The sequence below is a fragment of the Dipodomys ordii genome, unplaced genomic scaffold, assembly GCF_000151885.1.
Source record: "Dipodomys ordii isolate 6190 unplaced genomic scaffold, Dord_2.0 Scaffold25, whole genome shotgun sequence".
In the NCBI taxonomy this organism is placed as follows: Eukaryota; Metazoa; Chordata; class Mammalia; order Rodentia; family Heteromyidae; genus Dipodomys; species Dipodomys ordii.
In genome coordinates, this window is record NW_012267241.1 from 16,027,489 (window position 1) to 16,054,515 (window position 27,027).

At 37.9% G+C, this 27,027-nt stretch overlaps 1 protein-coding gene across 2 annotated transcripts in view; it reads left to right on the plus strand.

Annotated features, from left to right (window-relative positions):
• The window catches only part of Chst9 (carbohydrate (N-acetylgalactosamine 4-0) sulfotransferase 9), a 229,436-nt gene that overhangs the window by 106,386 nt on the left and 96,023 nt on the right, over positions 1–27,027 (plus strand). For both annotated transcript variants that reach the window (XM_013014862.1, XM_013014863.1), the window contains exon 3: positions 7,503–7,544. In XM_013014862.1, the coding sequence (XP_012870316.1) occupies positions 7,503–7,544 (42 nt within the window). The remainder of the gene's footprint in view (positions 1–7,502; positions 7,545–27,027) is intronic.

The window sequence follows — 27,027 nt, forward strand, 5'->3', positions numbered from 1 at the left end:
CATTCCCACCAATAGTATAATAGTGATCCCTTTTGGTCACATCCCTGCCAACAACTGTTACTGTTAGTTTTCTTGATAATGGTCATTCTAACTGGGTGAGATAGAATCTCAATGTTATTTTGATTTGCGATTCTTTTACAGCCAAAGATATCAAATATTTCTTCATGTGTCTATTTGACATTATCTCTTCTTCTGACAAGTTTCTTTTTAAGTCTTTAGCCTATTTATTAATTGGGCTATTGTTTCTTTGAGGGTTTATTCTTGATGATGTTAATTTCTTGAACTCTAAGTATATTTTAGATTCAAGGCCCTTGTCAGATGCACAGCTAGTAAAAAAAACTCTTCTCCCATTCTGTGGGCTTTCTATTTTCTTGCTAGCTGTGTCTTTTGCCAGGCTATCACTCTTGAGGAACTGCCTTGAGCATCCTGAAAGATGACACATAAGAAAACACTAGGGAGACATTTAGTAAATGTCACATAAATAGTACAAAACACGGTAACTGCCTGGTCATAAAGAATTGGCTTTGTTTTGTGTCTTCGAATGTTAACTCCAAAATAGGCATTAAGACATTCTATAGATAAGGTAATCAAGCTCAGAGAAGCTAAGTGAGTGGTTTTTCCTCAGGTCAGTTGAGAACCAGGCTTTTGAGATATTTTTCAATGCAATTCTCCCTGCAGACTCTGTCTCTTGGTCTCCTGGTCTCTCAGATTTTCCCAGAATAATATTTGCTTCCCACTCTGTTTACACAGCATATACTATGAAGCACTAGGAGCTTGGCTTAAATTCACCTTCTACCTGTCTCCTTACAATAAAGCATGGCTTTGTTTGTGATATCCTGTAAAGGAGCAACTGTCACAAACACTGCTACTCCCTCTCTCTTCCTTCATTCCTTTTCATTTGTATCTCTGATTAACTCACTTTGTAACGTTCATAAAATAAGCTGTCTGATTTTATGCTTCTCAGCCCCATGAAGCAATCCAAAATATTGAAGTAGGATAGTTCTGTATACGAAAGAAGGCTTAAATCTTAACAGCATCTAGTCATGTTCAAAATTAAATCAGTTAAAAACTAATTAACTACTTTAAAAACTTAGAATGACATGGACATTTTGAACAATTGAACGTAATTTGATTGAAAGGAGAGCTGTTCTTAACCTTTATATGAATTTTGGCTAACACCCGTAATTCTAGCTACTCAAGTATCTTGAAATATGGAGCATTATAGAACAAATCCAGCCCCAACAGAAAAGTCCATGAGACTTCATCTCTGAAATAATTAGCACAAAGCCAGGCTGGAGGCATGGCTCCAGTGGTAGAGCACCAAGCCAGCCAACAAGCTGAGCAAGTGCAAGACTGAGTTCAACCCCAATATCAGAGGGAAAAAATGAATATCTTTCTAATTTTCTTCTTGCAGAAACTACCTTAGAAAATATCAAGGGGGAAAAACATTAACATTTAACATAAACTGAAGTCATAATAATCTATCATGGAGTGTCTTCAAACAGTTACCCTAAAGCTATTCCTTCTAGGACTTAAGGAAATTCTTCAAAACAGACAATTAGATAGTCTTAACCCAGAAAAGCATTGGTGACAGATAGAACCTATAAACCAAAGAACTAGAAGCAAGTCGAAGGTGAGATTCAAGTTACCTGGGTTGAATTGCTGTTTGTCATCACTGATTTCCTTAAGCTCCATTCTACCCTTAGGAACCCCATGGGACCATTGAGTTACAAACTCTTCTGTGTTGCTTATTGTCTGCTGAGGAGGGGTGAGGACTTTTCGGGTTTCTTCAGTTTCACAACTACAAAAAAAATGTTTTCTTTGGCAGTTTCAGCAAGCAAAATTTGTTTGCCGAAATCTCTTTTGTTTTGAACCAGTGAGGTATGAAGTTAAGAGATACCTGGATTAACTCAAAGAAACCACTAACACTGAGAAATACAGATGATGATTATGAGTATGGTTTATGTAGAAATGGAAGGGAGTGGGTAGCTATGGGTGGGAGTATGAAGCTGTATTCCATATGCAGAAATTTCTATTGTATTCCCCTGAGAGTTTTATAATATCAAATTAGATAAGGTTCACATAAAGCACTCGGCAGCCTGTTTGGTATTTAATAAGCAGTCTTCAGGACGTGTTAGCTGTTATTGTGTTTATTGATTTCATAATTGTGCATCTAGGCAATTTTAAAAGAAGAGAAAAATGGTAAGGTTAGATCAAGTCAATATCTCAGAAGAAAATACAGGGATAAACTTTTAAATCCAGCAACCAAATATTAGAAAACAAAGAACCTAAACTTCACTGCAATGATATTTTTTTCACCTGAATATCTGGGTGTAGAACTGACAGGGTATTGATAATCATATTTTTGTAAGATAAAGCTGAGGAAAAAAGAGAAAGAAAACTGCTGAGAATAGGCTTTGGCATTCCAAATGTAATCCTATTTCAGTTTTTCTTAATTTTCCCCCCCAGGGCTGAGGACCAAACCCAGGGCCTTGCACCTTGCACGCGCTGGGTAGGCGCCCTTCCGCTGGCCTAAATCCCCAACCCCTATTTCAGTTTTTTCTTATCTTTATATTTGTTATTAAGGAAGGATGAAAGCAAACAACTTTACCAATTTATTGTGTAAATGAATTTCTTTGAATTCTTTCAATAAATTACATATGCCAGGCACAGTGGCTCACCCCTATAATAACAGCTACCTGGAAAGCAAAGATAGAGGGCTTATAGTTGGATGTTAGCCCAGTAAATAAATGTTAGTGATACTAAAAGAAGGTAAGGATTATGGTTCATATATTCCTAGTGACTAGAGAGGAAGAGTTTGGAGGATCATGACCACCCAGAGCAAAAGCCTAACAACGTATCCTATAAACAAATGAAAGATTAAAAAGGGTTGGGAACATGGTAGAGTGCTTTTCTTTTAGCAAGCATGAGGCCTGGAGTTCAAACCCTACTGTCAACAAAAATTATACATTTATATATGTGTGTGAATGCATGTATGTAGGTATATATATGTATATATATATGATCATATCTATTTTCTCCAAATAGAGTATAAGTTCCACCCAGTTTCTTGTACTATTTGGGCTACATATTCTAACCCTCAAGATAAAGACTAGTGAAATGCTACTTTTTAAAGAGAATGTTAGAGAATGAACAATATTGAATTACATTACATCCATGAATAAAGATAGAATAGTAAGACCCATTGAAAGATGTTGGATAATAGAGAGAAGGGAGGCTGGGGAAAGTAAGAGCAAGGATTTAACCTGATTAAAGAACTTCATATACATATGTGAAATACCAACTATGAATCCTCTTTGGACAGTTACCATACACTTAAAAGATGAAGGACAGAACTGTAAAACAATCCTGTCCAGGGTTTAGGAATTAATGGAAAGGGGAAAATAAATAAAGAGAATGAATGAAGGAAGGTTAATGTGGAGGGTAAATAGATACATGTGTGAAAATGGAACAATGAAACTTGTTGATACTGATGGGAAGGAGAGATGAGAGAGTTTGGGGTGAGTGTAATCAAGGCATATTATAAGTATATACAGACATGCAACAATGAAACTCTCTTATACAACTAATTGATGTTAATAAAAATGTAAAAGAAGAGAATTGATTTTTCCATCAGATCTCAACCTAGTCATTTCCAGGATTTACATCAAGTTTCCACAGATGAATGTGTTTTGACACAGAAAGTAAAATAACTCCTACTAAAATAGGGAGATTTTTCAGTAGATTATCTATGCCACTAAATAGGTCTTGATTTCCTATTCAATCTTGTAAACACAATGTAAGAACCAAACATATGGGACATGAGGTCGATCATAGAAAAGCATTCACAGCTTTTAAATGGATGATCGGGTAGCCAGTAAACCAACAATCTGTAGGTACAAAGTGAGGCCAATCTCTTAGGTACTTATTATCCTAGAAAAGAAATAAAAATTACAGTGACTTAGAAGATACAGTATGGAGAAAGCTTTTGAAGAGGTGTACACTCTATTAATATTATTAGGAAGTAGAGCAGAACACTTTTTCTTAGAAAACAATTCACAAAACTTTTCATATTTAAGAACTGTCTCTCAGAAATACGACTTAACTCAATACAGATGCATGCTGGATACTGGATCCCTTTTGAGCCCAGGTTTGCTGCACAGTACAGGAGTGATACAATAAATACTATACTTGAATCTGCAAGACCAAGGAAGGGTATCCAATACCTGAGTTGCTCTCCTTATTATGTCTCAATGTCAAGTTTTCAGACACACTTAAGAAGTTCATACTTGACTTTGCCTCACTTTTATGATTGAGCCATTATAGAGAGAGGAAAACATCTGTCATGTCATCATTCTTTGAGGAAATGTCTTGATCATCGTAAGCCAGATAGCTTAAAAGCAATACCTAATGAGAACAATCCATCATACAGTCAATAAGCAACTTACCAGGCTATCATAACAGATAAAGAAACAGAGGCATTTGACATTCTCAATGTCTATTATTTTTTCTGTGCCAATTTAATTTCCTCCCATGATTAAGTGAGAGATGAAATAAACACTGAAAATAAGCTGGATAAAATCAATTTTGTATGGAGGAAGATTCTGGGCTCTCACCTAAACAATATTCTTATCACTAAACCATGAAAGCGTGACCTTAATCACGTTGCTGTTACATGAGTCAACGCATAAACAGAGAGTTGCAATTACATTAAAGTGGGTTGGAGCCATGGATTATGTATCAAGTTCCAACCTGTGGAGATCAATTGTACTAAAGGACTTGTAACTTATTGATGAGCTTTATAAATGACTTATAAATACCCTCATCCAAAATTCAGAAATACCTAAATCAAGGAGAGCTGCTGATACCTTATACTAGGCAATTCTTTTCTTTTAAATATATTTTTATGTATTTTTATTATTATTATCCTCAAGTAATTGTACAAAGTGGCTTTAAGTCAGCATGTCAGTTTGTGAGTACAATGTATCTTGATCGATGTCAGCCCTTAAATCATTTTCTCCTATCTGTCCCAATCTGACCCATCCTCTCAACTCTCCTAGTTCTATTATTATTATTATTATTAATGTAAAAATACTGTACAGAGGGGTTAAAATTACATGGGCAAGATAGTGAGTACATTTCTTATCAAGCATTGTTGCCTCCTCCTTTGTCTCCCCTTCCCATCCCTTCCACCCCCTCAACCCCACACCCCCCTATCACCACCACCCCCAGCCTCCACCCCGCCAAACTTGTAAAGTTCATTTTTCGACATAATGCCTTGTACACCTCATTGTTGTAATGGGTCCACCTGTATCCTATTTAAACAGTTTGTTTTTTCCCTTCCCCTCCACAAATTATATCAGCATCAAATAGAGTGAAAGCAGGGCTTATCCCCTGGGGGATGGATATACAAAGCAACAAAGAAATCATCTTATAAATATGTTAGAAACAATCCCAAGAAAGGAAAAAACATTTGAATCCTTATCTTGGGGTTCATTTCACCTAACATCAATTTGTCTAACAGTTTCTGTTTGTTTCAGACATATACTAGTTTTTGCAAATAAGGGAAACCATGGGACTTATATTTCTTTGGGCCTGGCTTACTTCACTTAATATAATTTTTTCCAAGTCTTCCATTTCCTAACAAATGGGACAATGGCATTCTTTCTGATGGAGGCATAGAATTCCATTGTGTATATATACCACATTTTCTTGATCTATTCATCTACTGAGGGGCATCTAGGTTGGTTCCATATCTTAGCTATGGTAAATAATGCTGTGATAAACATAGTTGTGCTGGTAGCTTTAGTATGGTCTTGTTTGTGATCATTTGAGTAAATGCCCAAAAGTGGGATTGCTGTGTCATAGGGGAGCTCTATGTGGAGTCTTTTGAGGAACCTCCATACTACCTTCCAAAGTGGTTAAACAAGTTTACACTCCCACCAACAATGCAGTAAAGTTCCCTTCTGTCCACATCCCCTCCAGCATCTGTTGTTATTAGAGTTCTTGATTATAGCCATTCTAACTGGGGTGAGGTGGTATCTCAATGTTCTTTTGATTTGCATTTCTTTTATAGCTAGGGAGGTTAAGTATTTCTTCATGTGTCTATTGGCCATTCTTCTTTCCTCTTCAGAGAAGTTTCTCTTTAAGTCTTTATTGGGCAGTTGTTTCTTTAAGGATTTGTTGTTGGGGGATTTAATTTTTTGAGTTCCAGGTATATTTTAGATATGAGACCCTTGTCTGTTGTATGGCTAGTGAAGATCTTCTCCAAATCCTTGGGCTTTCTATTGATCTTGGTAGCTATATCCTTTGCCATGCAGAAGTTCTGCAATATCAAAATTTCAAACTCTACTACAAAGCCATAGTAATCAAAACAACTTGGTACTGGCACAAGAACAGACCTCAGGACCAATGGAATAGAATTGAAAACCCAGAAATGAACCCACAGACCTATAGCCATCTAATCTTCGATAAGGGAGCTAAAAGAATAGAATGAAAGAAAGACAGCCTCTTCAGTAAATGGTGCTGGCAAAATTGGTTAATCACTTGTAGAAAACTAAAGCTAAATCCTTATATATCACCCTGTACCAAAATCAAGTCCAAATGGATCAAAGACTTCGGAGTCAAAGCAGACACTGAAAACATTACAGGACGGAATAGGAGAAACCCTAGGTCTCCTTGGCACAGGCCGAAATTTTCTTAATAGAGACCCAGAAACACAACAAATCAAAGAAAGGTTATACTAGGCAATTCTTATCAGTTCTATTCAAAAATGTTCTTGGATATATATTTTTAAAATCATGCTAAAAATAATAGAACTTCTCACCAATGGAAGTATACCTAGTATATTTTAATACAAATGTAATTTGTCATAAGATTGAAGATATGAGTTAAAAGGATTTGGAGCTCAATTAGGGTTAGGAAAGCAATATTATAAATGAGACATATGGACAGTAGGTTATTTAAGTGGAGCAGGACAGAGGACAGAGACTTAATAAATTCATCAATTCTTAAACCACATGACTTTATTTGCCTAAATGTCAATCTGTGTATTTTGTATGTGCTGTTATTGGGGCTTGAACTCACAGCGTGGTCCCTAACCTTTAGGTTTTATACTTAAGTCTGGCTTTACCATTTGAGCCACAGCTCTGTTTGTTTGTTGTTGAAGCTAATAGTTTCAAGGGCTGTCCTGCCTGGGCTCTGCTATAAATCCAAAGAAATGTTTACATAATGACCCTCTTCCAGCCCACCCACCCCCATCTTCCCCGGCTCCCACTCCCTGCTGGTTAGACCATAGGCACAAAGCTGTCATCCCTATCATCAGGCTCAGAAACACAATGGCTGACTAACTCCCCATTCCTACCTTCATACAGCTGTGGGTTGTTGGTGGTGGTGTTTTATACCAAGTTTTAGAGGTTTTGAGACATCTCTGCACCAAAGGTTCTATAAATACCTTTAAATGTGAAGATAACATGTGAATTCCCTTTTTCTTATTTTTCCAGCATGGGGGCCAGCCAATTACTTCCAGCCTGCACCCGGAATCAGTGAGTACCCTCCTCATAATGCTCTCATGCAGCTACTGACAAAGAAGCAGAAGACATGATGTATCTGAAACCTCACAGCACTGCTTCTCAGCATCTGGTCTGATGACAGTGATTCCCAGAACACACAGCCCACGTGCCACTGTTGAGGTGTAGAAATCTCTCAGGGCAGGGAGAGACTGTGACCCGTGTCCTTGAGGAATTTACAAATGAAACCCAAGGCTTTGAAGGGAGATTTTCTTATATCAACTTGATGAATAAATAATCTTTAGTATATTTGAAAGAGCATATTTGCTGTTCTCTCCATTTTTTTTTATTTTTAAAAGTCTTCCTTGAGACTTTAGACTAAATTCTTTCATTTTCAAAGGGCTTGTCTCCCTGAATGTAGTAAAGCCTGATTAATTCAGGTATTGCTAATAGTCCGATTTTTGACAATTTGATCTAAATTAAGTAAAAACTCCCTTTCAACAGTCTGCAAGATTGAATTCAAAAGAACATTTGTAACTTGTATATACAGAATGTGTTATCCTTGTGATTCCAGTATACCATGCTGTTTAGGCACTAAGATTTACCTATGAATCGAGGAACTGCATCATTAAGTAGATGCTTCCTGAGACAGACTTCATTGAGTCCTGACTGATCGTAGTCTTGAAGCTAATCATACTGCATTGCTTTCAACAGATTCTGATTCCAATAATTCAGGCCAGCTTTCCCTCCCCACGTTTCCAACCTCATTATTTCAATTTTCAGAAGTTTCCTCTGGTGTACTCTGTGAGCCATAAGCATTTATTAATAGAAGAGGATTAGTTCTTATTATCTTATTTTAGAATGATCAAATATCAGGATTTTAACAAATAGATGCTCTTCTGTAACGTTTTTTTACTGTGAGGCCCTGCGTTCAGGACCTCACAGTTGCTAGAGAGCTGCCCCTACCTGCCTGGATGTCTAGCGAGGGATGTGACATCTAGAGAGTAAGGTATCTGGAGAGTGATATGATCAAGAAGAGATGCTTCTTAAGTGATCCAAAACACCACCTGAAATTCAGAGACAGAGATATGAGTAATCTGCATAGAGCTGAAATGTGAACCATGGAGACAAAAAATACCACTCAAGGACAAAAAAAAAGGGCTTTGTGACACAGAGAGTAGAATTTCTCTTTGAGACAAGCAACAGCTTTAAAAAAAGACATATTTACAGGATAAGGAGGTTCTTGAGGGTCATCTCGGTACATAGGAGGGAGAAAGTAGGGGCACCATGGCACAAAGCCACCCTGCCCAAAGTTAGTGAGGCCTCACATCAACCAAGAAAGGAGGCATGGAAGTGTGCCCGTGCCATCTCAGATACATGGCAGGTATATAGATAGGAGGATTACAGTCTGTGGTTGTCCCCAAGCAGCAGCAGGAGACATAATATATGCAAAATACCTAAAGCATGATACATGTATGAATGGAATACAATGGTGAAACCCCTTTGAGCAATTAAGATGGCCTTAACAAAAATGACTATTAGGAAACTGAAAAGGAAAGTCCTTCCTGGGCTGTAGATGTGAATGGAAGGGGGATGGAGAATGGAGGGCATACAAGGTCCAAATGTCTTATGTATACTGTAAAAATAGAACAGTAAAGTTTGCTGAAATTGGTTTGGGAAGGAAGGAACAGAGATGAGGGAGAGTAATGAAAGACATTAGTCTAAGCAACATACACTGGATGCATTTATGAACATGCCAAAATGTAATGCCCCTATACCATGGATGCTAATATTAAATATCCAAAGAAGAAATAAAATAACTAAAGCAAAAGAGGTTAGAGGTAAAGCATCTGCCCAGTGAGAGCAAAGACATGAGTTGAAACCCTAAAACCAACACTTAAAGGTGGGTATAAAGAAATGCAAAGACATTTATGTCAGGAGCTTTCATTTTTCTTTCCTTGTAACATTGGATAAGTATTAGATGTAGTGTAGGATCCAAGAGTGATAGACCTTAGCCAGGCCATATAACTTCTGTGAATATCAATGGTATTATGTGTCAACTGGCAGAAATAGTAACCATAAATTCACAAGGTGAGAGAACTGCAACATGACATGAAAGTATTTGGTAAACTGTCAAATATTACTGACTCAAGGACAAAAAAAATTATTACCACTCAAGTGGTAATACAAATATTACCACTCAAGGACAAAAAAAAAGGGCTTTGTGACACAGAGAGTAGAAGAAGCCAACATAGTGTCCAGAACACAGCTTGGTGATGTTGTTTAGCTCTTGGAAACAGAATAGGGACAGCAGTGCACATAGATTGCACAGGTTCCTGAGATCAGAGATGACCAGGTTTGTCCCCAGTACACAGAGAACAGGTGCTCCAGAGATGGGAACTTCCTGTAAGAGTTTGTTTCTAGTGAAAATCAGGGAAAGCATCACAATGAAATGTGGGGAGCTTATGTCTTAATGTTTTCAAGTAGTGGAGGCATTTTGGTTATGTTTTTCCTGATGGTCGTTCAAAAGACCCACTCTGAAAACATGGCTTTGCATGAACAGCCATATCTACAAGGTCTGAAGCAGCCACCTAGTGAATTGGTGATCTGAAGTTGGGGAAAATCAAAGCAAGTGCTCTAGTGTCTTAGAACTAATGCTTGTGAGAGGAAATTGGAAACACTGAGTAATGAAGATCTCCAAATTTGAGAAACCTAGTACTAAGGACTTTGCATTCAATCCTCTATTCTGGTTTGAGTGAAGAGTAGTATCTTTTCTGTTCAGCCAGCAGTGTGGATATCATTACCTATTTAAATGAGTAGCTTACTCTGAAGTTTTGAGTTTTCAGATACTCCCAAGGTCATATTCCTCACTCTTCCGAATACATCACCTGACTTTTCTATTTACCCACTACCCACCCTTGGCTCATAACCACAACCTCAGCCTCATTTTCCACTTGAATTTTAGTTCGTTTCTGCCACAAGATGCACCAAAGAATTTTTCACCTTTCTCTGGAATAAAAATGCAGAGTTTGAGGCAAGTAAAAAGAAAACAGACTTCCTGCTATGTCTACCTTGCTCCCTCAGGCCCAGTTCTAAACCTTAGTCTAGAATTTGCTAGATGTAATGGGCAAGAACGCACTTCCATGCTCAGAAACTGTCCCATGTCACCTTAAAACACTTAGCCAGCCTAAGGAACCCCCAGAGAGAGCTGCCAAGATCTATTGCAATGGTGACTGAAGTTTCCTCAGAGGGAGATTTGAATTGCTAGAACTCTCATCCTAAATTTTCCAAATGGTAGTAATAAAAAATATATATAAGCTAAATCTTGCCCATGATTGACTCCTATTTTAATTAATGAATGACATATACCTCATTGGGGAGCATGATGATTAGCTCAGTCAGTGCTTATTCACTAAGAATGAGTGTAAGAGGGCTCCCGAATATCCAAGCTCTTTGAAGGTAATGAAAGTAAGCATCTTCCATAAATAATATTTGAAACATCAAGAGGGAAAGAACCTATCTGATTCAGACAAAATTCTGCTTTCTGTAAAACTACAACTCCAGAGACTAATTAGCGGATGGAAAAGCCCAGAGCTTTTACTTCTCTCCCTGTAGTACCAAAGCTAATTCTTCCCTTCTGTCCCAACATGAAACACATGAAATTCCCCTCCAAGCTTCTTGCTTCTGATGCATTCCTTTTGCTTATCTGTGGTGACCTGCTAAGGTAGAGCTTGCCCCAGGACACCTTTGCATCCAGTGAGACTTCCCAACATGACCTAATCCTTGCAGAAGTGCCATTCTCAGGGTAAGAAGCAGCAGCAGTGGTCTTTCTCATGACTTCGTTTCACGCAGGATATCCCCTTTGACCACAAAGATACCCTGGCCTCTTTCTGAGTGTGCTAAAATCATCCAGCCAGACCCCAGAGCCTTCTACCACCACCATTTCATTCCTCACTGATTTATACACAGTCTTCATTCTGCTCTACTGAACAATGCACCCCATTTCTAACTAAAACCAAACACCAGGACAAACACCCATTCATTCCCTTGCTTTGGCATTAATACATTCTCTTCTATTTCCTCTTAAAATCAACAAAGTCTCCTATTTCTGGGTTCTTTGTATATTTTCTTCTTGACTCTCATTTCTACCCTTTATCTACTACTACAGAGGTTTCAGTCACTCTTGGATACAGTCTTTGGTTTATTTCCTACTTTGTTGGAAGAACACAAGACATACCCAGTCAGCAACAAACTCAAAATCAGGTTTAAGTGGAAGCATTTCAGTTACATGTTTTTCCTGATGTTCTTTCAAAAGCTTTTGCTGCATAGTGAAAGGATTTGCAATTACAGCCAATCCTGTGACTCTTGACAGCAAAGACACAGCCCAAACTGTAACTGCTCAGATTTGAGGCTTGATAAAATGTTCACAGTGAAGTCACAAGAATTGGTTCTTATGACTCTAACTCCTATGCCTCCCTAAAACAGACTCAGAGAGAAAAGCCTTGCTTCTACTACATGAGCAGAAGGGAATTCAAAATCAGCTTTTAAGGTTATTGAACTGAGGAACTGAGAAATATCTCTTGGAAATTCATTAAAAATTAAATCTTCAATAGGCACCAATGCTTCATACCTGTAATCCTGGCTACTCACTGAGGCTTAGCTATGAAGACTGAAGTTTGAAGCCAGCCCTGGAAAGAAAGTCCATGAGACTATCAAAAATATACGAAGTAGAGCTGTGGGTTCAAGGGGAAAAGCACTAACGTTGAGCAATTAAGCTCAGAGACAGTGCCCAAACCTTGAGTTCAAGCCCCAGGACCAGCACAAAAATAAATAAATAAATTTTCAGTTAGGATTTATGTACCATCAAAGAATGCACATGTAGAAAATGGAACTAGGTAACTTGAGGTGATATGTGGTTGTGAGCAATGAGGAAGAATGTTGGAAGGATTGACATGGATCAAGATGCATCACACTCAGTGTTGTTAATCAAAACTCCTTGTAACAACTATTAAAGGATAATTTTAAAAATTAACAAAGTGGAATACGCATATCCAAGGGCCACATCCTTTTCCATATGGAAAGCAGATTGTACCCTCTTCCAAACTAGAAGCCTACTCTGTGCACGAGCTGCAGAGCTATGTGGTATTAAAAGAAGAATTTCTCCCTTCCAACTTTCTCAAGTATGCGCCTATAGTGACCCCCCACCCTGGGGCACTTACACTGGGTAGCACTGTATTAACTTCCTCCTGGGCACAGTTCCTAGAAGGGACTGTTGTTTACTTCTGTTTGGTTTCCTATCCTCAAACCTGAGAGTACATCTCCTATTCAGCACCCGATATGACAAAGATGTGGCCCCCGGACATAACTAGGGGGCACCAGCTCCAAATAATAGTAACATTAGCAACCAAGTCAGTTATTCTGAAGGTTGGATTGGGGGAAAAAAAAACCCTTATCCAACTTGGAATCATTGGTAGAGAAGCACCTCCACTCTCTTTTGCATGCTGTAGAGTGTACTTCTCATTGTCAGCCTGAACATTCTTCTCTATAAATCCAGGATTACCAAACCTGTAGGAAGGGATAGAAAGAGACTTTTCAAAAGCCTTCCTGAGCTTATGTGAGAATTAAGCCTTACAAATCTTATAAGAATTGATGAACATGATGATATATATTTTTTAAGCATACACCATAAACTTTAAGATTCAAAGCCTCACGATCTTACCTAGAAACTGCTACAGGGCACAAGAGTGCTCCGCCAGTCTTCCTTTCTGTCAAGCCACTGTAGGTATTCATGGAAATAGTAAGTTTTGTGCAAACAAGTATTTTCAGTCTCACATCCACGGCAAGAAACTATGCAATTGTCAGGGTCTTTCTCTTTTGTGAGAAAAGGGGTTGTGAATTTTTATCCTTGTATGGAAATAATTAACAAAGAAAAAGTGGCAGCCCATAGTTAATTTGGCTGTTCTCTTAACTATTTTCCTAGTATCTGAATGGCACAAACATATTATTTTAATAAGCTGATCTGCAAGTGTTTTTCCTCTTTTCATTGAAGTTTGAAGTCATTTACAGGGTCAAGGTTTCCAATCTTTTTCTCTTGAATTCAAATGATCTGTCATTTTCATTGTGGCTACACCCAAGAGTCATTTTATTTTCTCTTGTTAAAGTGGCCTATAGAGAAATTCAGTGGTGAAAAAGATGGAAATCTTCTCAAAGAGCAACTACTCCCCTTGCTGGTATAAAGTGGCACTAGCAGTCATCTCTGCAAATGCAATCCTGATACAGAGAAGGGGGTTTTAATGCTTTATGTATTTGAACTTCACAATAAGTTGACACTTAGTCCAAAGAAACTGAATATATTAACATTTGCATCATAACTGGTCAATCAGGTAGGCGCAATTTAGTACACAGAATTTGCTTTTTTTAATTCTTCATGGTAAGAAGTGGGAAAGTATTCACATGGTAGTTAGTGACCATTTTTTAAAAGAATAGAATCCCTTACATTTTTTTAAAATCAAAGTGCCCCTTTGACGTACACAGTAAAATACATGAATGTTCAGTGTTCAACCCATTGAGTTTTGATAATTTTATATACCTATGAAAGTTACCAAAATAACGTGTAGAATCTTATAGCCTTATCCACCATATCTACCTGCTCAGACAATTCCATCCCAGAACCAGAAGACTATAGTCACAAGAATGTCTCAGTAAGGAAGTCAAAGAATTTTCATGCCCTTTTTTATTCCTTTCCTTTCCTTTTTTTTTCTTTTTTGAGATATACACTCAAGTTGGATATCTGCAAATAACAATCAGTAAAACTTACTTTTAAGAAGAGATTCTAATGGAAAAAATATATTCAGAAATAATTCAAAACAGGAAGTCAAACACTCTTTTTTTATTGTGAAAATACTGTACAGAGGGGTTACAATTACATGGGCAAGAAAATGAGTACATTTCTTATCAAGCATTGTTGCCTCCTCCTTTGTTTCCCCTTCCCATCCCTTCCCATCCTCCCCCCCACACCCAATACTGCTTCCCGCCCACACCAAAGTTGTAAAGTTCGTTTTTGACATAACAACTTGTACATCTCATCGTTGCAATGGTTCCACCTGTATACCTATTTAAACGACTTGTTTTTCCCTTCCCTTCCACAAATTATACCGACATCAAATACAATGAAAGCAGAGGTTATTTGATCTAAATGAACCAGTAAGAGATGAAGAGCTCTTCAGCCCTAGAATGGGACCTCACAGTGAGGGCTGATCTTAAAAATAAATAAATAACCCAGCGCGGATGGTTCCTACCTATAATCCTCATTACTCGGGAGGCTGAGATCTGAGGATCACAGTTCAAAGACAGCCTGGGCAAGAAACCCCTGAGACTCTTTATCTCCAATAAACTACTCAAAAAAGCAGGAAGTGGTATTATGGCTCATTTGGTAGAGTGCTCACCTTTAGCAAAAAAGGAAGCTCAGGGACACGGCCCAGGCCAGGGTTCAAGCCCCATGACCAGCAAAAATAAACAAACACACACACAAAGGAAAATGGAAAGGCACAAGAAGTTCAAGAATAGTAATAATAAAAAAAGAATAGCATAGCGTAATATAAGGGGGTCTTTTACAACACAAGTCAATTTTTATTGAATTGGCTGCAAAATCATTACTTTTAGCATCTTCTCTGTGATTCTTAAAAGAAAGAAAAAAAAGAAAAGAGAAGTTTTCCACATATTGTATTGGATATTCTTCCTTCCTCTTGAGGCTAAATTTGGCTAGCTGATATCACGGTGGAATTGCAACATAGGAGCATAGAACTGATTTTCTCATTTGACTTTCAAATGAGTTTTTGTGTGTTAACTAAAATTGAAATGTTTCAATTATGAATAATGCCAAAATGAACTGGTACACTCCATTGCCTTTAATGAAATGCACATGATCTTGCAGGCCTGTGAATGCCAGCCTGGTTATAGAGTTCTTAAATCTCATTATTTCATATTTGCTACACTCACATCGTTTATTTATGGTAATACCACAATCAGAGCTCTTTAATTTGACAAACACCCTTCAACTTACTTTTTTTCATCAGCTTTTTAAAGAGATTGACATGACTAAGGGTGTGCCCAGCCTCATTTTAAATAAAAGGAAGAGATGGCAATCAATTCAATAAGTTCACATTTGCTGAAATTTTCTACATGACTTATTTGAAAGACTTCTGTGACAAGAGACGAATTTGCCAAGAATAAACAGATGATCCTTTAGAGTCATCTACATTTTAAAGTTTAGATTCTAGGTAATTGGTATTTAAAAAGAATTGAGTCATCAGCGATTTTAAAAATGGATTCAGTAAGTCAAACAAAAAGCATTACTTGGTACTGATATATGCAAAAGACATAAGCAGCTAGAAAAAGAAAACTAAAGGGAAAAAAATCAATCTTTTCTTTTGTAAGTGACCTAGTTAGAGTTTCCCTTCCAAAGATCATAATCTCAGTGAAAAAGTTAAATCTGGATGTGGTAGGAGTAACATACATGTAAATGGTATACTACTGAAATTTGTTAGTTTTCTGTCACTAGAACAAAATAAGTATAAGTTGTATTAGATTGTCTCATGGTTTTACAAGTTTCAGCCCACAGTTAATCTGAGCCTGCAGTGAAGTTGAACAGACATCACAGGGGAGGTCTGTAGAAGAGCAAAGCTGCTTACATCGTTGTAGCCGGGAAGTAATATAAAGTGGAATAGTGGCCATTCCCATTTTCCCTATCAAGGGAATGGCACCAGTCCAGTGATTTTACTTCCTTCTAACAGGCCTGAGACAGTTAATCGTTTTTTTGGTGGGGGGGTGGGGGGGGGCTGGTCTTGGGACTTGAACTCGAGGCCTGAGCACTGTTCCTGAGCTTTGTACCTCAAAGCTAGAGCTCTGCCATTTGAGTCACATCTCCACCTCTGGCACTTTTTTTTTTTTGGTACTTAATTGGAGATAAGAGGTTCACAGACTTTCCTGCCCAAGTTTGCTTTGAAACTCAATCCTTTGGACCTCTTGACCTCCTAAGTATCTAAGACTAGAGACATGAGCCACCACGAGGGCTTCCCACTATTCAGATTGCGTGCTTGTTCTGGTGATACTCTACCACTTAAGCCATGCCTGCAGCCTAGAATTTTGTTGGTTAATCAGATAGAAATCCAGGACATTTCTACTTGGGCTGACTTCCCACAATGATTCACTAGATCTCAGCCTCCTGAGTAGCTAGGGTTATATGTGAGCCACTAATGCCCAGCTAGGGGAATATTTCTTTACCCCTTTGAATGGTGATCTTGATTTTGTTTTCTTTATTGTTTCTATTTGTGTGGAAAAGTGTTCCATGAATTAAAGGAGCTACATGAATTATAAACAACAAAAACAATGCTGTTTATCTATTGGTTAAACTAGGAGCAGGCGAGTGGCCCCAAAATCTGAGAAGGTGCATATATACCCTCTTACCAGTCCCTTGTAGAAAACATTGCTTGGGCTGAGACACAGCCAGATACACCTGGGCCTGGGTAGCAAGATAGCAAGAACTTACCCTTCTTTCACCATGCTGCTTTCCTAAAGGTGACCTTGTCTGTGGGCAAGAATCACCATGCTGGGAAATACCAGATGCTGACACCTGCTGGCCTTAGGCAATCTGGCTCCCTGCACTTCTGTATTCCCCACTGAGAGAAGATTGAGCGAAACCATGCATTCAACCCATCACCTGTCACCAGGAGAGACCTAGTGTTAGGGTATTCACTCCAGCCTTTCAGACTCCTCAAGACTAGAAAGTAAAGCAACTTTCAAATGAGAAAAAATAAGTACAATATTATTCAGCAATTTGCATTAAAGGGCATCCTGAGTTTACTCTTAGTATATTCTCTTGAAGGATCTCCTTCTTTCCATGTTTACTTTCTGCCTTGGGCTGCTGTTATAGCCTTGGATGGGAGTTTCTAATTCTAACAGAGTTTGTTCTACCAACTCTAGTCTAGTCATTCAATAGACATGGTATCAGTACTAGTTGTGGTCTTTTTCAACCTGAGAAAGACTCTTGAAGTCTTCATCACAGAACTCTGGCTTCCTGGTTCTATCTGAGCTCCATCGTTGCCTTTCCCTCACCCCATCATTCTGATGGGCGAGGTCTATCTGACTGTGGTTTTTGATGCATGTCCCTGATATACCGGTGAGCACATTCTACTAGATCAGAATCATTCTGTATTCTCCAAGACAAAATGCAAATGCTACTACTTCGCTATAGGTTGCCATGCAGTCTTTCTGTTTATTGCAGTGAGGAAGTCTAGGATCTCATTGGTCTATCTTCCTACTACATTAGTTATTATAATCAAATCATTTGTCATCTAACTATTGAAGGATCTCTGTTGCTTTCCTTGCCCTTCCTATGTCACATGCTTAAAGATCTCCTATTCTGAATCAATTGCTTTACTATGGATCACACATACATGGAAAGGATGGATGAAACTGAAGTCTATTTCTTTCTCTGTCACTAGCAACCTTCACCCGGTGGCTTGGTCCTTGATCCTGGATTCCTTTCCTCCTGTGCATATTGTAAATCCTGGATTCTAGAATGAGGTAAAAATCAATTTAAATGAAGGCTGATGGTCTGTACATGGGCAAGTTATTTACCCTCTCTAAGAATTAGTTCCCCTCTAAAAATGCTAATAAGTTAAGAAAATTGTTTTATTATAAGGACTTAAATCAATGCTTGTGATTATATACATTGTCGCTATTTTGTTAACCTTATTTTTACATTATTCAGCCCAGAATTTTATATCACTGACTATATATATATATATAATATATATAATAACCTTCATTTGAAATTAAAAATGGATGAGATTCATTTCCAAATAGTGCAACTGATCCCCATCTCAAAATCCCTGATACTAGACAGCCTCAGTTTCTCCCTAATCACTGTTCACTCTCTGATGGACCACTCTGTGTTCAACTGTTCATTCTTCCCTTTCCCTGTCCTTCTTCCCTTTTGATTGCTTTTGTCCAAAATTCCTTCAAATGACCACAGCTTCTGTAGTAGGTGGTCTGAATCCCTTTGGAACAGTCAGAACTAGAACTTTCCCAATCAAGTATTAAGACGAGGATTCCCCACAATGCTTAGACAGTTCCCAAAGCCAAAATGCTACACAATGGCAATGTATTCATCAGCATCCACCAGTCATAACTCCTTCTCATTCAGCCATCCAATAGTCCCTTGATAACAGGTATCGTTATCTCCTCGTGGTAAACAAGAAACTTGTCTAAAGAAGGCACATTTCTTGCCCACTATCTCACAGGTATAGTTGTAGAGTTCGGAAAGGACCCATGTCATAGAACTCCAGCCCTTACATTCATCCCATTAATCTGCCCTAACTTTGTCCTGTTGGACCATTCTAGGTGACTGTGGACAGTGTCATTCACATATGGACAATAACATACTACACAAGAACAAAGAAAGAGATGGACTATTTTCTCTATAGGTCATTAAAGTCATTAGTTTGAGAGAGGACAGTAGAGGTAAGAAAAGAAAATTCTAGACAATGAGAGGTGCTGTACCTTAATTCACCAGAGCAAATACCAAACGCTCTAGACCCAGCTGTTGACTGACAAACATTGCTTTGTTATCTTAGGTAAATTTACTACAAAGAAAGCAGTTAATTTCTAGACATGTCATAAGTGAAAATTATTACTGACTCTAATAGAATTATGTTTAACCAAGAATCTAGAAACCTTAGAAATATTTATAATATTTGAAACACAGAAATCCTCTCAGCAATAAAGACAAAGGGCAGGGTAAGTAAAGAAATGAAAGTATAACTTGTTTCTTTGGCTGGTTTAATTTAGAAACTATGCTTTTGGATTTCTCCTCCAAGGCTTATGAGCTGTGTATTTCCAATGTGACTCAAAGTAGATTACCATGGATTTGATTCTACCAAAGGCAAAAGCAGAACATGGTAAATGAGAGGACTTTTCCACAATTCAACACTATGAATAAACTTTTCAGAAGTTCTGTTCTAAAAGTTATTTTTTTTCTTAAAGGAGTGCTACCACCTTTTCCACAGAATAATAAATAGTTTACTTGATGTAATTTCCTACTCCATTACTTCCCAAAGTATAGGACCAAATGTAGGAATGCCTTCACAGATTGTGTACCACATGTCAGAAAGGCACTGCCATACTTTCTGGCATTCTTTCACCCACCTCTCCAGAGTGTTTTAATTTTAAACTGGAGGGAAAATTGTACTAAACTGGAGGATCCTCTGGCATATTCAATTAATCTGAAGATCTGTGCTCATTTATTTAACTAAAGAATTCTGAACAATAAATCCCAATTATCTACCATTCATTAAGCAGTTATGCATGAAAAACATCATGCCAAAAATTGAACATTCAGATCCCTTACCTCTTCCCTGGGCATTAGCTCTGTGCCATGTTCACAGAAATGCAAGGTCACCAATTTATAGAATGGGCTCCTTGGCCACCAGTTAAACCATTATAAATGTTGTCATCCATTAAAGAGCATGTGTTCTAAACTGGTGGGGAGATGAGGTGGTGTCAAAGATTCTTTTAACACTAAAGCCTGGTGATTCTAAGTGAATAAGTTACAAGAGGTTTTTTTCTTCAAATCCTCAATGTACAATGTAAAAATCTTCCTAAATATGAACATATATTTTGTGTTTGGCAGAGGGAACAGAAGAAACAGGGAGAGACAAGGGAGCGAGAGAAAATGAGAGAGAACTTTGTGAGAGTATCCATGGTTTTTTTTTTTTTTTTTTTTTTGTCGGTCGTGGGGCTTGTACTCTGGGCCTGGGCGCTGTCCCTCAGCTCTTCAGCTCAAGGAGAGCGCTCTACCACTTGAGCTACAGCGCCACTTCCGGTTTTCTGGTGGTTTATTGGGAGATAGGAGTCTCACGGTCTTTCCTGCCCGGGCTGGCTTTGAACCGTGATCCTCAGATCTCAGCCTCCTGAGTAGCTAGGATTACAGGCGTGAGCCACCAGCGCCCGGCTGAGTATCCATGGTTTTACAAAGAAAAACAAATAACGGACAACAAACAACAGTAATAAAAAAGCAATAACCTTACAGGAACCTATATCTCAAGACTGAAGGGCCATTGAAGACTTATTTCTCTTCATAGAGATGAAACGTGCACAAATAGAAATGTTAATTTCTAGTAGTATGTTTCTTGTGAGCCAGACACTGTGTAGGTGCTAAGGGAAGAAAGAAGCAACCAAGAAAGGTAAAGAAATAAACAAGCATGAGAGAACAGGTTAATTACTAGTAGCATGACACACAAGTTTTTTTTCTCTGCAGCTAGTTTTCATCTTTTCCAGTTAAATGTTTCACACTAAAAGAAATATATACTCAAAATGCATCCTTTCAAAACCAAAAGACATCAGTTGTAGAATAATACAAAAAAGCCCCAAAGTATACTTAACTTGATTGGATTTAATATTAACATGTTTGAAGAGGGACCAGGAATAAGTGGGAGATTATGACTTTAAGACTTATACCTGATATGTTATAATATCTGATTATTGTTACATATACTCAAAGTAACTTCTGAAATCTTTCCCTGGTTATATCCATTTTCTGAAATAACTTTTTAAAATATAATCCTAAAAGATTATATTTCTAGCCTGTCTCTAGTAGCTATTTCCTGATGCTTATGCTCCATGATTTCATGAGTAGCTTGCTCACTTCTTAATCTGTAAACTTCTTCTCCATTGGCCTCTTGTTTTCTTCTTTAAAGACAGCTGGGTGGATGGATGAATAGACAGATACATAGATATATTAGAAGATAGATAGATAGATAACCTCCCTGAATCCTTCATCTGCTCAACTATAGTTCTTTCCTTTAATCATCTTTTTAAATTAGTGTATAGTAATTATATAAATATCCAGTCTGGTTATACATGTATATAATGTACTTAATCATTTTCACCTCCATTTCAATCTGTTATCCCCATTCTCACTCATTCGCTTCCTTTTCCCAAAGAGTTCTCCTTCTATTCAGCCACACATTTTAAGACCTATCCATTTTCTTGTCTCTCCTCCATATCTGTGCTTCTCTTCTCTCCCTTATGGCTTCTGTACCAAACACTCCACTGTTTGTTCTGTGTGGCTAAATTTAAAAGATACTTCATGGTCTATCTGATTTGATTTGTCTTCATCTTATAACCCTCTTCTTTTTTTTTGCCTGTGTTGGGGTTTGAACTCAAGGAATTGGGGCACTATCTCTGAGTTTCTTTGCTCAAGGCTAACACTCTACCACTTGAGCCCATAACACCACTTCCAGCTTTTTAAAAGTAGTTTCTGGGAGATAAGAGTCTCACAGACTTCCCTGCCCAGGCTAACTTTGAACCATGATCCTCAGATCTCAGTCTTCAGGGTAGCTAGAATTACTAGGGAGAGCCACTATCTGCTGGCTACCCTCTCCTTATTGAATGCTCCTTCTCCATATTTTGGAGAAGCCATCTTCTTCTACCTGGAGTTTACACATGAGTTTCTAGGCTCATGTTGCTTTTAAATCCTTATTCTTTTCTTCAAGATTTCATTCAATCTCACAAACTATCTTCAGAACATCAGCAACATATTAAGCTATATTGTCACACCCCATAACCCCATCCCTTTTCTAAATCTTTAGTTCAGTTATCTGGTTGTTCCTAGCTCATAAAACTTGACACTTCCCCTTCTTTAGCTCACATTTTCAGTTGGCAAGTTCTATCCATTTCACCTCTAAATGTCTATCATGTTGTCCCTTTCTGTCCTTTTCCATGCACTACCATTGCCCATCAGCCATGGATACAACCTCCTAGCTGATCTCCCTGCATCCCCTCTGCCTCCTCTCTATTCCATGTACTATGGCAGCTAGAATGAATTTGCCAGGTGTTATTCCCAAGCTTGAAATAGTTCAAAGGTTTCTTAACCCTCAGCAGAAAAGGCCAATTCCTTTGTATGGTCATCTGGAAACTTCCCTTTCTCTCCTGAGCCCCCTCCACCAGGATACCTCCTCAGCTTGCTGATTCACTTCCTTCCACTGGGCTTCTATCAGTTGCTTGATCCAGAAGACCCCTTCCTGGCCATATGTCTTGTAGCATTTGAATTCTCTCATTTCTACAGCCCTCCTTTCCCACAGCCAGACTTTGCCTCAGGGTTCTGAGTAAAGGTCCTTTCTCCAGGAAATTCTGTAAACTTCCCAGCTCCTCTTGATTGAAAAGAAGCTCTTCCTGAGCATGGTTATCTTAGAACATTTGTGACTCCATACCTGCCACAACATAATTGCAGGACAATTTGCGACGTGTTGTCCAACATATCTCCTCAAGTGGATATTTATCTCTTCCCCTTCATTAGCTTGTATACTTCTGATATACACTATTTACAAAATGTAAATAGATTAGTAGTAAGTTCCTCTCCTCTCCCTTTGCCTTCCCTCTTCACTCTTCTCTCTTTTCCTCTCCTTTCCCATCCTAATCCTATCTTCTTCTTTCTCTCTCTCCCTCTCTCCTAAAACCTTTTTATCTTTCTTCTTTCCATTCTAGATTTAGCTTCCCATCTTATAAAGGAAAATTTTACATAAAGAGTAGAAGCAATTTTGCTTAGTTTTTGCCTTTTTTCTCTGCAAATATTTGTGAAAAACAGAAAATTAAGATTGTACTCTGGGATATATGTACATGCCAGGATAACCTCAGTGTGTCTGAAGAACAAATAAAATCTAGACATTTTATTAGGAGAAAAACTTTGTGCATTGTTTTCAAAGGAAGCTTGTTGGTACTTGCAAACTTCATAGACGTCAGACTTCAATGGGGATTGGTGAGGAGGAGCAACTATTAGTAAAGTAAGAATGGCACTTTTCATGATCAGTTTTCCAGCTACACAGTTAACAGAACATCTCATCAAAATAGATGCCACTACCCATGGTTGGTTTTTACATTTGTACCATTACTGAAGCTTAAACTCAGGACCTTGCACTCTTGCTGAGTTTGGGGTATTGTTTTTTTTTTTTTTTCATTCACAGCTTGCAGCTCTACTACATGAGCCACACTTCCAGTTCTGACTTTTTCCTGGTTAATTAGATATAAGAATATCATATATTTACCTGGTTGGACTGGATCAAAATCAAGGTCCTCAGATAGATCTTAATTACTCAGCCCCCTGAGTAACTAGAATTACAAGCATGAGCCACGATGCCAGGATCCATAGTTGAACTTTTTATATTCCTGTATGTAATCCTCTTGACATTATGGGATTAGTAACACCCCAAGGAAACACATGTAGAGATTATCCTGACTGTAATTTTACACTCAATCCAATCCATCTAATCGTCACATTCTTCTACAGCATTCAGGGAGCCTGAATGGAATTGTAAATTGTCATTAGAGAAATAAAATCCAACTAACTGGATGCATAGAAATTCATCCTGAATTTTGGCCTTTTGACTAGTGTGATTCAACAACATTGTTCAAAAAGCCAAGTAGTAATCCATAGTAAAGTTTCATTCATGCACTTACTAATCTATCAATAACTTATGGGATGCCAACTATATGGTAGATAAATTATGGTATTAAATTCATAACAAATACCTGAATAATTTTTAATCAGCACTGTCTTTGGAGTGGCCCAACTATGGTATCATAGAAGTACATGTAGATGCATGCAGATATACAGTGGTAACTGTAGTGTCACAGCACATTGAATTACTGCACTCTCCTGGGCTATATACTAGATATTCTCATCACAAGACTGCTAACACTGTCCATTCTCCAGTGCTGTTTCTTAGCACTGATGCTGCCTGTTGGACTTCCTCCTCCCCCATTCTACTGGTTGTAACTTGATCCAGATCAGTGAGATTGGACTATTCCATGCAGTTTTCACAGGACGGATTGAGCAGAAATAGCTTTTAAAAACTGCAGCAATCCTAGGGAGACTGAGAGGCCCACAAAAGAACAAAGCCACAAACTGGAACAGAAAATAGGTTTCAGAAAACATTACTTCAACTATAAATGTGACACACTAGGACACCATGAGGATAAAGAACATTTATTTTCAATCACTTGAGTTCGAGTGAATGAAAATAAGTGTCTAAATGGGCCTAATAACATTACAACAACAACAACAAATTATATGCCAGGGACCACTGTTGTATACTCAGCTTGTGACTCATTGTGAAGATTTTTTTTTCAGAAAGAGAAGGCATTTGTCTACCTCAAGTTCATTGGAATTGCTGGGGTTCTTGTGATAGTGATACACTGTACCCACACCCGAGGTGTAATTTTAGAGATCTCTTAAAATACATTCATCAATGAGCATTTGAACCTGACTAAATAAAAAGAAAAATTAACAAAACCTAGTACAGCACATCTCTTTCTCCTCAGGGAACCAGCTAAGGTCTTTCTAGTGTTCTGATTACATCAGAGAGAAAATTTCAGTAGCAGGCAGATCCTGTTTTCTTCGTGTTGATAGGTTTCTCTTGTAACTAGGTTTGAAAATAGGTGATGGAAATAGGACTAAGGAAGTATAAGGAATGGAAGTGAGAAAAGGCAGACATCTTTCAAACTAACAGTTTTAAATATAGAATCAGAGGCAATTTCGCATAAGCATCCTAGACCTGGATACTTATTCAAGATCACTTGCTAACCCAGTACTCCCTAACTTTGTGTTCCCCCCAGGAAGTGGCTAAGGAATTCAACACATTTCTGTCTCTAAGAGTTGCCTGAGGGGAACCAGGGAAACACTGTGCTGATCTTGAGGGTTTCACACCCCTAGAATCACCTCCCAAAGCCCTTGATATACCTCTTCAGCCACTGGTCCTTCTATCATTTAGAACAGTAGATGAAATCCCTTTGCCTTTCATCTCCACAAAATAAGGATATGTTTTGGAATCTTCTAACCAATGAGAGGACAGAGGAAGATAATGTATAATGTCTCCCATTTTCCATTTACATCCACAGAAAATCTGCTAAATGTGGCACAACAGAACTGGATTTATGGAATGTCCTAGTTAATTTCTTGGGCCCTTGACTCTTCTACAGAGAATCTAAAAATACATGCATTACAAGTAAAAATGGCCCACAATCTATGTAAAGGTCATTTTGACTCTGCTTTAGAACAGTAAGATTGTTTCTACCAAATAATTTTAGAAAGAGAAGGTAAGACAGGACTAGTTTATAGCAACTATTGAGCTATACATCTAAGTAATTACATTTTGTGAAGCCTTAAACCTATACTGATAATTTACTAAGACTTCTGAATAGTATCTCATTTAATCCCACAGAAATCTTTTATAAATAGTATTATTCTCATTACAGGTTATTCCTATTCCCAATCTAAAATGGAGGTTTGAAGAACTTGCTTAAGATGTCCAGTATCACACATTACTGAATCAGTGTTGAAACCTAAGCATTTGCACTTGCAATGTCTCCTCTCTGCACCACTTGCAGAAGTTCCAAAGTGATCAGGAAAAGAACATGATGTCATTCTTATTATCTATGCTGCTGATTTATTGTTTCACAGGCTGAAAGCCATTATGTCAAAAATCTGAATCTTAATCCTAGGTAACAGCAGGGGTGGAGAACCTGACAAATTGAATTCTCAAATAGCTTACTTGGTAATCCTGTGCAAGGGTAACGTTGTTCATATTATAGGAGACTAAAGGTTTTTTCCAACTATAAATTAATTTATAAAGAAAAACAGTCATTGGTTGTTTTGATGTCCTAGACTTACTTAAAAAGGCTTCTTCTGTGCCAAATTTTAAAAATTGATGGTAAACGAGATGCTTTATGTATAAGTCACCACATTTGTACTGGGCAAAGGAAATGGTTAGAAGAAAGTGTGAAAGAGATTCTGAAATTGGACCTTGTCACTAGGGGGCACTTAGGGATACAGAATCAGCATTGCCAGAAAGAACTTTCTAAAGTAAAATATTAGTGGGATACATTCTTTCACTGGAAGAAAGCAGTGAGAATACGAGGTATCACCTGATGGATTATTTTTAGGTGATGAGGTGGTTGGTGATGAAAGTGCATTTATTTTTTATTAATAGTTTTTATTGTGAAAATACCGTACAGAGGGGTTACAATTACATGAACAAGGTAATGAGTACATTTCTTATCAAGCATTGTTGCCTCCTCCTTTGTTTCCCCTTCCCATCCCTTCCTATCTCCCCCCTATCCCCCCCAACTCACCAAAGTTGTAAAGTTCGATTTTTGACATAGCATCTTGTACCTTTCATTGTTACAATGGGTCCACCTGTATCCCTATTTAAACAATTTGTTTTTTCCCTTCCCCTCCCTAAATTATACCAACATTAAATACAGTGAAAACAGGGGTTATGCCGTGGGGGAGGGACATACAAAGCAACAAAGAAATCATCTTATAAATATGTTAGAAACAATAGCAAGAAAGAAAAACCATTTGAGTCCTTATCTTGGGGTTCATTTCACCTAACATCAATTTATCTGACCTTTACTGCTTCTCTCAAACATATACTAGTTATTGCAAATAAGGGAAACCATG